The sequence below is a fragment of the Nipponia nippon genome, unplaced genomic scaffold, assembly GCF_047370975.1.
Source record: "Nipponia nippon isolate SJK-2023a ecotype South Korea unplaced genomic scaffold, ASM4737097v1 scaffold_8, whole genome shotgun sequence".
Lineage (NCBI taxonomy): Eukaryota > Metazoa > Chordata > Aves > Pelecaniformes > Threskiornithidae > Nipponia > Nipponia nippon.
In genome coordinates this window covers 21,794,295-21,806,907 of record NW_028262402.1, presented here as the reverse complement: position 1 = coordinate 21,806,907, position 12,613 = coordinate 21,794,295, and the positions used below count along the sequence as shown (strand labels likewise).

At 44.0% G+C, this 12,613-nt stretch overlaps 1 protein-coding gene and 1 long non-coding RNA gene across 8 annotated transcripts in view; one reads left to right on the top strand and one right to left on the bottom strand.

The window, feature by feature from the left end:
* NRG1 (neuregulin 1) overlaps positions 1-5,408 on the top strand; it is a 486,241-nt gene extending 480,833 nt beyond the window's left edge. For all 7 annotated transcript variants that reach the window (XM_087741975.1, XM_087741976.1, XM_087741974.1 and 4 more), the window contains one exon: positions 170-5,408. In XM_087741975.1, the coding sequence (XP_087598101.1) occupies positions 170-821 (652 nt within the window). In that variant the 3' untranslated portion in view covers positions 822-5,408. The remainder of the gene's footprint in view (positions 1-169) is intronic.
* A 312-nt stretch (positions 5,409-5,720) lies between these two features.
* LOC148050484 (uncharacterized) lies at positions 5,721-11,071 on the bottom strand. Its single transcript, XR_015701000.1, has 3 exons — positions 10,681-11,071; positions 9,587-9,659; positions 5,721-7,340 (listed from the first exon to the last, which is right to left on the bottom strand). It is a non-coding gene; the product is annotated as an uncharacterized LOC148050484 (long non-coding RNA).
* Between the last annotated feature and the right edge of the window lie 1,542 nt (positions 11,072-12,613).

Genomic DNA, 12,613 nt, shown 5'->3' with positions numbered 1-12,613 from the left:
GTGGTTTTATAGGATTAATAGCAACAGGAAAGTTTCCGTGGTAGCCCTGTGTGAGGATGCTGGGGATCTTAAGGGATCCCTGCCTTTTCCCTCCCAGCCCACGTGAGCAGCTGTGTTCACGTCACTACCACTCCTGTGCTCGCAACCTTTCCCCATCTCTTTTCTTCAGGTATGTCTCAGCTATGACCACACCAGCTCGCATGTCACCTGTCGATTTCCACACTCCGACTTCTCCCAAGTCCCCCCCCTCCAAAATGTCACCCCCGGCTTCCAGCTTGACTGTCTCCGTCCCTTCAGTGGCGGTGAGTCCCTTCATAGAAGAGGAGCGACCACTGCTTCTGGTGACCCCGCCACGGCTACGTGAGAAGTACGACCACCACCTTCAGCAGTTCAACTCTTTCCACCACAATCCTGCCCACGAGAGCAACAGCCTGCCGCCAAGTCCTCTGCGGATAGTGGAGGATGAGGAGTACGAGACCACGCAGGAGTATGAACCAGCACAAGAGCCTCCAAAGAAACTCACCAACAGCCGGAGGGTCAAAAGAACAAAGCCCAATGGCCACATTTCCAGCAGGGTGGAAGTGGACTCCGACACGAGCTCTGAGAGCAGCAGCTCTGAGACCGAAACCGAAGACGAAAGAATAGGTGAGGATACACCGTTCCTGAGCATACCAAACCCCGTGGCAACCAGTCTGGAGCCAGCCGCTGCCTACCGGCTGGCTGACAGCAGGACTAACCCGGCAAATCGCTTCTCCACACCGGAAGAGTTGCAAGCAAGGTTGTCCAGTGTGATAGCTAACCAAGACCCTATTGCTGTATAAAACATAAAACACATAGATTCACATGTAAAACTTTATTTTATATAATGAAGTATTCCACCTTTAAATTAAACAATTTATTTTATTTTAGCAATTCCGCTGATAGAAAACAGGAGAGGAAAAAAAAAACTTTTATAAATTAAATATACGTATGTACAAATGTGTTATGTGCCATATGTAGCAATTTTTTACAGTATTTCAAAAATGGGGAAAGATATCAATGGTGCCTTTATGTTATGTTACGTTGAGAGCAAGTTTTGTACAGTTACAATGATTGCTGTCCCATAGTATTTTGCAAAACCTACTAGCCCTCAGTTGTTCTGGCTTTTTTGTGCACTGCATTATAATGACTGGATGTATGATTTGCAAGAATTGCAAAAGTCCCTCTGGTCGCTTGCTGTAGAATCCCCAGATCAAAAAGCCCTGTAATGGCACTCCCACGCTACCCACCCCACCAGAAACACAAACACACACACACACAGAAAAAAAAGAGAAAAAAAAAAAAAAGCTGAAAAAAGCAACAAAAAAATTTTCTTCTATAAGAAGTTTTATTTGCTTTCTGTATATGAAATGAGTTTTGTCTGCTCTCTGCCAGCCAAAAGGTTTGCTTCTTTGAGCACTGGGATAATAGTAGATCTAACAGCATGCTACTATTAATTACAACAGGATAACAAAAAAAATGAAACAAACAAAAAAAACAAACAAAAAAAGCCAACCTGCATTAAGTAATGTTACTTATAGAAAGAAAGTAATACTGTGATTTTAAACCAAATATATTATTAATCAGAGGTCAGCTTGTAATCACTAGGAGCTGCCATTTCATTCTTTTCCAGATATTAATTGTTCTAGTTATCCTTAGAAAATGGGTTTAGATTAGCTGAGGCTTTGAACCCAACACTCTATTAAAAAAAAGAAAAAAAAAAAGAAAAAAAAAAGAAAAAAAAAGATTTATATTAGTTTAAGTTAATGGGGCAAATATAATAGCAGATATCTGTAACCAAGCAAGGAAGAGATCTAGCTGGAAAACAAATGCCACTAATAAAAGTGCAATCAGTTTTCACCTCTATTTTTTAATGTTGATTTCTAATAGATGATTTATCCCTCAACGTTCTCCCCTTTCTTCTCCTCAGAAAGAACCCTGACAAGCTTCCAGCAATACCTTGTTAGAGTTGCTGTTGGAGTAAGGGTTGCTCTTGGACACTGAAATGACTTTCAGGGAAGAACTGATTTGCTGAATGGTTAAGAAGTATAAGCAAGTAGGAAGGACATAGCAGAAGTATGGAGTTCATTTCTACTCGCCTTTATCCACTCCATTATTTGGGGTGAGAGAGGCAAGGCGGATGCAAAGCCCATTTATGAAGGCAAGCACACCATGTGGGTTACAGCCATAGTGTGCGTGGCTATTTGATATCAGTGTTTATATAGCCAGGGATGGCCTTGAAGTCTTTGACTACTAATGAACAAGGATGCTGTCAGTGCTAGAGCAGTTGCATCCATTCAGACAGAAGCAAATGGCCTCTTTTGCACTGAATTCCTATCAGTTTAGTCAGGGTCACTCTGCCTCTTCTCTTCTTTTGATTTTTGTTGTGTGTTCAGTTGGCACAGCATAGACTCAGGATTGATGTGGAAAACAAATGTTTTTCCTAGACTCCGGGGATTTTGAAAATGAGAACATATGTTCTACAGGTATTACTGGACTCTAAATAAGAGCCATGTCAAGAGAAAAAGAATTTCAGCCAAACTACAATTCATCCTTTGGGCCACATCCTGGTCCCATTAAATGAAGAGAAATAAGTCAATGAAATTTTGTGAGATGTGAACCCGAGGAACTAAAGTCCCGACTCAGTAAATTGTTCAAGCATATGCTTATGCTAATCCCAGCAAAAGTTATCTTCAGCATGTGCTAGACTCCCATTGACGCATCCAGCACATGCATAAAGTTAAGCATGCGCTTAAGAGTTTTGCTGAATAAGGTATCCTATGGATTTGAGACCTGAAAGCAAAGTCTAGTAAATGAAGCTGATTGATTGATCATCAGGAAAATCAGTGAGTTGCTCACTGTATAAATAACCACATCACATTAGTAAGAACGTGGATGAGTCTACCTGACCACCAGATTCAGCAGAAAAAGAACAAAAACCCTTAGTATAGGAAGAAGATGATGACAAAGTTGTACACTAGGATGTTGGTGGTAGAAGCAAAAGGCTAGGAAACTAGCACAGCTTTGGGCTATGTGGTGGCTGAAATAGCACTGCTTATTTGAGAAGTCTATGGGAGATGGCAAAGTTTGGCAAATACATACTATCTGGACTTACGTCCCCTTTGCCATTTTTTTCCCTAGCTGGCATGTACTTGAACACACTTTGCCTTTGCAGACCAAAACAAAAGCTCTCTACAAATTCTAGATACCATACACTCATTTTCATCCCTTTAGTCATGCCTATTTATCTGCAGTCCCATGCAGCAGAACATCCACCTCCCCACTAACTCTGCAACTCAGTAGTACAGAGGGCCAGGTGGGCTTTCCTGATGCAGACCACCAGTTTCCAAAGGATGTGCACTGTTGAGTTTCCAGAGGCACTTGAAAATCTGTCCTTTCAGTAAGGTCTCTGATACTGCAAAGATCTTACAGGACAGACAAGACAGGAAAAGGATGACAGAGGAACAAGAGATTTGCCCCAAAATCACCCATCTTAGTGGCAGAATAGAGATTATAACACAGGTCTTCTGTAATCTCCTCCAGTATAGATCACACACAAGGCCAGCTCTCATTGAAGTGTCTGTGATAGCCTAGACAGATTAATCAGGATGGAAAGGGAACTTGCCTTGAAGTAGAGTAAATTATTTGACTTCTAACATTGTTATTATAGAGGGCCAGTATAAAACAAAGGAGCAATTGCATGCTTGGGAGCTATACATGTGAGATTTATTCAGTGTGGGTTTAGGGGAAAATGTCACACCTCTTCTGTTGCAGTGCCTCAAAGTCAGAGTGGTGTGTAGTTCCTGCTCCTCCTCCCCCTGGTACACATAGTGGTGTGTTATAGGGTAAGCATGAAATTAGGATGGGGGCTTCACATGGACCTAAGAACAAGAAAATACAATTGGGGATATGGCTGTCTAAGCCCTTAGGTCTTTGGGGAGAACCCAGCCTTACAGCACAATTCATGCAACAGTGAGTTATGGGAGTTGCCCTGGCTTGGCACTCACAGAAGTGGGAGTAGGACGCGGCCCCTCACCTCTGGACTTGCTTTTAGCACACTGTGAGGGTCCTCCGCGTCAGTCAAGTCCACACCCTGAAGTTAGCAAGTCTATAGGGCCACAGGTTCTGCTGGCAGGCTGCAGCCAGCTCCTGCTGGCCAAGGGGCTGGAGACTGCAGCAGCACGGAGCAGAGCCAGCAAGTGCCTACGGGAAAGGCTAGCTCCCCTGTTGGGGATATTCGCTTCATTACCCGGACCTCTGAGCTAGGCAGTCCCAACACCCTTGGGCCATCACTGTGTAACCCTTGCCAACTTTTGGCTGAAAGTCATGGCAAGGAGAAACATACTTTGAAGAGGGGGGAAATATTCCAGTAGTGGCAGAGTTGTTCAGATTGTCCTGGTTTCTGTCCATGTCATGTAACTTGAGCTGTGAGTTTTCCCTGTGTATGTGTTTATATGCAGGAATTATTCCAGGATAAAAGGCTTCCTTCAGGGATGTATAGCTGGAATATGTTGTGCACAACCTGGTACAGCCTGCCTGTTCAGCTGGTGTAAATCATCACAGCTCCACAGAGGTTCTCATGTAACAGACAAAAACATACTCCCTACTCTTGGCCCAGCTATTCCATTCCTCACTTGAGCCACCCCAACACCCCCAGGTTTAAGAGATCAATCACTGCCTTTATCAGGGAAACAGGAAAGCTCCTTCTCTTTCTAGTCCTCCAAAACAACAACACTGCATCTCCCTGCTTCTCTCACACACATTGCAAGCAGTTTCCTGAGCATCCAGGATAGCAAACTTGTGTCCCCTCAAAGGACACACTTCTCAGCCTGTTGAACACTTCTTGGCCCTGCAGTGTGGCTACTTACGATCAGCTGGGACTTACTTCTAGTAAGAAACAAAAAAGCACCTATGAAATGCTGCAGAGAAGGGCAGACAAAGAACATGGCCAATTATCATCATTTGTAATTCTCTATTCTATTGTAAATACATCTTGTACATACTTGGATGTTTTCATCATTTACTGTCTTTATGGATTATGTGTTAAATGAGACTCTCTTCGTTTATTGTGTAACACTGTAAATAACATAACGTCCTTTATTATTTATGCATAGGCATCTAACACGCGGAGAAAGTTATCCTCATATTATTTTAAGATATATGTCAAAAATATGTTGCATTTTTCTTTTTGCTTTGAAAAAATTGTAATATATCCTCTTTTTCCCCTCTTTTCCTTTAAAAGAAAAATGAATGCTAATTTATTGTTCAGGAGAGAAAGGGGATGTAACTGAAAGGCAAACTGTTCAAAGAACATGCTATGGAAGCCACAAGCTACTGATAAACTAAAGAATTTATTATCCCAAATACAGCAATAAGTAATTGTTGATTTATTAAGGTTTTGTTATTCATTTTCAGTAAAAGAGGTGCTGGATTAAATTGTTTATGTGTTCTACTGGCCCAGCTGCTCAGCAGACTGTGTCAGGTCACTAGCCACCATCTTTCTGGATCCAAACGTTGTTGTAAAGGTCTTTTTCTGTCTTTGTGGGCCACTGTTCCCTGAGTTTTCTGGCTCGTCCCTATGGAGGTCTCTGGCAGACACCCTTGTTCCTAGGTACAACATTTTTAGTTTCTTAAATTAGAATTATTAACTTTACCATGACCAGTACTACTCAAGGGGGATGGGGGGTGGGGGCGGGGGAGGGGGCAGAAGCAACACAGTCTTGGGGCTCTGCGAGCCTGCTCTATAAAAATGTCACCTCACTGCTCAGTAACAGTCAATAAAGCAAATCAGATACTAGGAATTATTAGATGACATCACCATGCCACTGTATAAATTCATGATTTGTGCAGACCTTAAATACAATGAGCAGTCCTGGTCTTCTCGTCTCAGAACAGAAATAGAAATGGGGAAGGGTTTGGAGGGCAACATGGGTGAAAAAATACCTGGAGCCAGTGAGGTCCAGGGAGCACTGAGTAGGCTGGGACTCATTTGTCTGGAAGAAAAGACAGCTGAGGGGAGATATCACAAAGGTCTATGGAAACATAATTATCTTGTAAAGTGTAGGAAAGGACTGACTGGCCAGTACCTCTTCCAATACAAGAAATTGAGTTGTCAATCAAAACTGCTGGGCACGATATTCAGAAAGATGTGGCTTTTCATGTGAGGTGTGGGGAACTTGGAGAACTCCTAGCTGCAAGAGGCTGTGGATCATAAAAGTTTCCATGGGTTCAAGGGGGGGGGCAGATCTTAGACAGTAATCCAATAAGAGTTACTAAATCCATGGAAACCACATCAGATGTGGGAAATATCTGAACTGAAAACATATGGAGGTTGTATAAGGTAGAAATATTTGCCCTGCTCTAACCCTGCTTCACCTATCTGCCACTCTTGGAGAGAAGGCAGGGCAGATATCTGATCTGGCTGTCCTTACATGATATTAGTATGTAAAGTCGTGTGCTATTGACAAGCGTTAAATAAGAGGAGGAAAGCTGGGAGTGAGCAAAGGAGGGAGGAATGCAGCAAAAACATCTTGGATGTGTTTCACATCCATTTATTCCCAGACCCGGTGGAAACACGTAGGTCAGGTTCCTTCCACCTACCTATGGGTACTGAATGAGGTGCCAAACTGAGGAGGGATGGAGGAATGGAGGGACAGAGAGAGGGGAGGAGGAAGGGAGGAAGGAAGGGAGGGAAGGATGGGCATGGGTTTTCTCTCACCCTCCTTTCCCCATTCTCAATACAGAGAGTGAAGACTTGACAGGCCAGTCAGACCTCAGGACAGGTTCAGTTCCCTTCTGACAACTTTCCTCTCTTGCCATTGCATCTAGAGGGATCCTGTAGCTGGGAGTCTGGGTGCTCAGGCTATTCACCTCACCTGAACGTCTTAGTTGGGTAGGGTCTTGTCACCTCAGAGCAAGCCCAAGCCAGCATCCCATTGCACAGTATTACTATTGAGGAAAGGAAGATGACCCTCTTATCTTCCATGGCAGGCTGTTGAAACGGGAATAGGTAGCTCTAAGAAGCCAGTCTCCTCTTCAGGCATCCCCACTGGCCCTTCTTGGGTGGGAGAGGAACGTAGAGGATTTCTGAAGCAATTAACTACCATAAGAATCACTCAGAGTCAACAGGACTGAGGACCTCACATCACATGTTACACAGACCAGAATGCTTTAGGGAACACATCCTTGTGTGTCCCAAATGGCTGTCCTTGCAAAAACATTGTTTGTCACTCCATGCTGTCTTTATCCTATTGTCTCTCTTTGCCAAGCTCTTGCCTCTGCACTTCTCCTTAAGGTCTGGAAACCGATGGCTTCTGGGAACACTATAGGAAAAGAAAACAAACCCTTCTTCCCATTTCTGCAGCCCACAACTGGGTATGGTCTTAGCATGCCAACTCCACCCAGTTATGAGCCCATGATCTGGATGATGCATTCCCCAAGATAGTTCTCTCAGCTACAGTTGATGGGAAGAAAACTATTTCAAATGCCTTGAGATGTTGCAGCTAGTCACTGATGTAGCCCAAGCAAAGCAACATGGACTGTGCTGAGGTTATGAGCCTCAAAACTCTTCTTTAGTGACAACAGACCCTTAACAATGGCACTGGAAACCCTTCAGGGCTAAATCACATTTTACCATTCAGAAGAAAGACACAGAGCCTTGGGGATTTCTGATCCCAGAGGGTTCTTTCTACCTGATGCTATAACCTTTTGCTGGAGTCATTACAAAGTAGCCCTTAATAGAAAAATTCTACTGATTGCAAAATTATTTCCCATGTCTCCAGACTAAGTGTGGCAGGACAAATATCACAAACCACTGGTATGTTCCTGATGTCCCCGTTTCCACCCATCAAGACAAGGGCTTCAGGAAAATTCCACATCTTCTAGAAAGGAAGAGGTGGAACATGATCAGGGCCATGGACATGTAGGAAGGCTGCCCTGTCAATGGAGTTGAGGACAGTATGGCTCTCTCCATCAGGGAGTATTTAGAGCTCTGCACTTTCTAAGCATTGCATGGATTGTCTGAGCCTGAGACAAAGCCATCAGTATGAACAGAATGGATTCCCCTTGAAAGCTAGACCTCACTCTCTAGGCCTTTATAGAATCATAGAATCATAGAATTGTTTAGGTTAGAAGAGATCCTTAACATCATCAAGTCCAACTGTTAACCTAGCACTGCCAAGTCCACCACTAAGCCATATCCTCAAGCACCACATCTACCCGTCTTTTAAATACCTCCAGGGATGGAGACTCAACCACTTCCCTGGGCAGCCTGTTCCCGTGCCTGATGACCCTTTTGGTGAAGAAGTTTTTCCTAATATCCAACCTAAACTTCCCCTGGCGCAGCTTGAGGCCGTTTCCTCTCGTCCTATCACTTGTTACTTGGGAGAAGAGACCGACCTCCACCTCGCTACAACCTCCTTTTAGGCAGCTGTGGAGAGTAATAAGGTGGAGGCAACCTAGCACGAACTTGAGTTGGAAGCTGGACTTTTAACATACATGACAGCTGCTGAGGTTTCTGTTTCGTTTCTTCCCCTTGGGGATAGCAAGAGATTTCCCTGCACTGGATGAGATGCCCTGGGAACTCAGGAGAGAGGAACTCCATCAGCAGTGCATAGAAACCACCCGAAGTAAGTCCAGCTCTTCTGATGACAGCAACAGAGGAGGTGGTGAGGGAGTCATTGCAAGGTTACAGGCTCATCAGTTGGTGGGGAGTACAGTGATAGTTAACAACTGATTAAATCATTACTCTGGTAATGGCCAATTTGTAACCAAGCTTCAGAAGCCAAATATTGTGTGGGAGGTATTTTAACTTACCCTGCACATTACTGCAGACAATTGGGTGATATGTTCATTTTGTGTGTACACACACATACAGTCTCCCAATTTGCTGTAATGATTTCCTGATGTTCAATGCATGCTCAGTGACAGGAAAGGAAAAAGGCCTCAACAAGGCCATTCAGCAGCGGCAAAATTGCCTGCATCCAAGAGGAAACAGCTTTTGCACAGCAGAGAGGAAAAAATGAGGGTGGTTTTTGACTTGTACGGCTGTGAAGAGATGGAAAGGGAATGCCCCTTGCTTCCCCAATTGGACAGGCTGGATCACAGCTTGCAGAGGAGCCTTCACAGGGCCACAACTGAGAAGGTACTGGCAAGGTGGAGGACTGAGGGGACTTAGACTAGGGTCAAGGGTGGCAGTGTGTCTCTCATTTCATTGAAACACCCCTAGACACAAAGGATTCATCCCAAACAGAAGGAAAGTCACCGAAGATGCCCAAGTGATGGGTCCTGGGCCCTCTGTATGTGGCAAAGAGAGAGAATCTGCAAAGAGCAGTTCTCGTCGCGAGTTCTGGCTCTTGCAACGTTCTGATCTTGTGCTCCACGTTCACACCCTGAAGGCCCCAACGCTCAGGGTGACGTGAGTCAGATCCTCGACAGAAACAGACAGTAATCTGCTGATTGTATATGAGGAGACTGAGATACCTGCAGCATCGTTCCTGGAAAAAGCAATGGGAACTACTAGGACTGTGAAAGCAGTAATCCAAAACGATATGAAATAAAGGCCACTTACATGAATGCCACAGTATAAATTCAGGAATCCGCAATTCAGCATCCAGTTTTAAAATCATCCCCTAGTAAAAGCTCTAGAAAACAAAATAATACCATCCTAGTGATACATGAACCATTTTAATAATTTTAAAAAAGCCCTGTAATTCTGACATCTTAGCATCTGCACACACCATCTTACCATATTCAACTAAAACATGCAATATTTATCTGATGGCTAATGATTATGAAATAAAGCTCAAAGTAATAAAACTCCAAATAAGAACTGGCAGACCACAGCTATCTTGTGTCTGTTTTATAATCAGCAGCTCAGTTGTCATGGTACTAAATCATGCATTCTGGGTCATATCAATAAAAAAACAGAAAGGAACTCTCATACTTTAGTCCCTATTACTTTCATTTCCAAGTACCAGCTTCCTTCAAATAGGACTTACATGGCCTGTTACAAACAGCTTTATCAAATCCAAAGAGGAAACTGTGATTACTGAAGTCCAGGTAACAGACTAGAAGTCCAGGTAACCTGAAGTCCAGGTAGCAGGATTGTCTTCATGGTAATTCTCCCCTCAGCTCTTTCCTTTATTTGGCTGCCCAATAGAGTCCAGAGCCTATCTGAATATTTCTGTGCCTCCCATAATTAGTTAAAATTGCCATTCTAGGACTTCAGATTTGGCAATCATGGTATTTTTAGTAAACTTCACTTGCTGCCTTAAAACTTCATTTGACTGACAAGTGCTCTACTGGCTCAGCAGCAGAACAGCTCTCAGCTTGGTTCCTCGGTGATTGCAATAGGTTCTTAGCTGCAGGAGAACAGCATGCTTGCTGCTCCTTCTTTGATATTTCACCAGAATTACATCATCAGTGTCAGCACATAGTTCCAGGATGATCTTTGGAAATATTTTTGGTTGAAGATCTAAAAGGGCTGAGTTTGTCTGTTTCCCACCACCTTCCCACATGCACACACCACATCCTTCAGATTTAAGGAAATCGAAAGAGCTTTCAGGGAGGAGCAGAACAAAGGGGATGTGATGAGTTTCTGTCTCAGGAGTAAAAGATAAACAGCTTTGCCATCGAGCCCATATTCAGCTTTGTTACACTCACCGAGCAAGGTATTATTCATCACAAACTGAGGTGATGGGAAATATGCCATACTGCCTGAGGAATATGGTGATGCTGAACTTCAGAGCAGAGGCTCAAAACCCCTTGCAGTTAAGGAGTGGCATCCAGAGACCTGGCTGACCTGGGAGCTCCAAAAGTATTCAGAGCACTGCTCTAATAAGGAGGCCATCTGAGTGCATTGCAGTGTGTCATGCCCTCGGCATGTGTGGAGGTTTCAAAGGTCAGCAATTCTTGGCTGAGCTTGCTTTCAGGGCTGTTAAGTGCTCCCAGACTGGCAGGGAAGCTCTTTGGCTTGAAGACACCTATCCAGGGCTTTCTTCCTGAAGCCAGTGAGGAGACCCAGGATCTCAGCAGTGCTCCTTCCAGCCCAGAGAAGGAGGAAATAAATGCACAGCTTGACTTTCTGTATGTTGGCCTGAAACCAGACACTGTTAATACTCTGCTATGACAGCTATGGTAGGGAGAATTACTTCAGAACACAGGCATCCGATGACTTAGAAGCTGAACAATCTCTTGCACCAAAGAACAAATGTTTTCCCTGATTTCTTGGAGGGGTGGTGGGTGGGAGCTGAGATGATCAAGTGCAACATAAACTTTCAGCCTGCAGGCTGGGTTAGAGTCCTCCAAAGCCTGCGGGCACAGACAGCAATTTGACAGTAGATGCTTTCACCCACTACCAACATGCAACCTCTGCTTGCTCCTGGTGGAATGTACTGCAGGCTCTTCAGAAGAGGAGGGTGTGTGATTTAAGTTGTGTTATTGCTTGGTGGCTGGGGTTGAGACAACAAGGTCACAACCATCCTTGTACATCCAAGCAGTGACATGAGTATCCAGTGACTGTAGTTCTGTAACCAGCTGTCCCATCCACCTGCAGATAAACATTGTACCTATGTGCCAAGAATTTGCTGGATGTTAGCCACTGCCCATGCAAGATGTTTATTTTTCTTAAAGCATGTAACTGCACTCATCCAAATGTAAACTCTCCCAGAGGACTCACTTAGTGACTCTAAAAGGTCTCCTCTCTCTGTGAGAGTCCCCAAGACTTTGCAAGCTGGAACCCCTCTGAGGGGAAAGGATATCCCCTTTGCTGCTGATAGCAAAGTAGCAGTGACAGCAGAGAGCCTAGCTTGCACTAGGCCACATGGCTACTTAGCCAGGTTTCTGTAAAGATTTTTGAATTGCAGATCAGGCTCTCTGCTGTGGTAGTTAACATTGACCTACCAGCTTGGCTATGTGTTCAACAGTTGACATTTCCAGGAATTGCTGAGCTATCTCTATGACTAAACATGCCGGTCCTAACTCCCGCTCTTGTACTCAGAGTACTAAATTGCCCACCATCCCTCTCCCCAAGATATATGAGTCATGCAGTTCAAGTACAAAATGACCCATGTCGTGTGCGCTGATCCCATCTCCCTGGAACAGCCTTTTCCACTATTGCATTAAACATGAGAAATGCCTGAGGTCAGATTTTGTAGGAGGGGCTTGGGGAAGTGCCAAAGCTCTAAAGTAGTTGGGCAAAGAAAATCCTGCTTATGAATCATTAATGCTTTCATGCCTCCCCACAGAAGAAGTTGATCACTTTTAACATAGAAATGAAGATAACTGGGTTAAATGCAAGATCCTTCACCCCTACCCTTCCCAGGAGAAACTTTGGTGTTTTTCTTGGTCTTTGTGAGTAATGACTTGCCCTGGAGGAGAAAACCTTCTGAAATGATTGTAGTCCTCATTTGCATGTGCTGATCAGCCTCAGTATCCCATAGTTTGGTTGTGCAGATGAGCACTCTGCAGCTTCTCAAAAGATAACGAATGTTCCTGCCTTCATTCACAAAGCTGCAAAGGTTTGGCAAAGGCATGAATAACTGCTTTGCTAATAGCAATCACTAATGCAATGACTGGGATTAAAAATACGATTGCT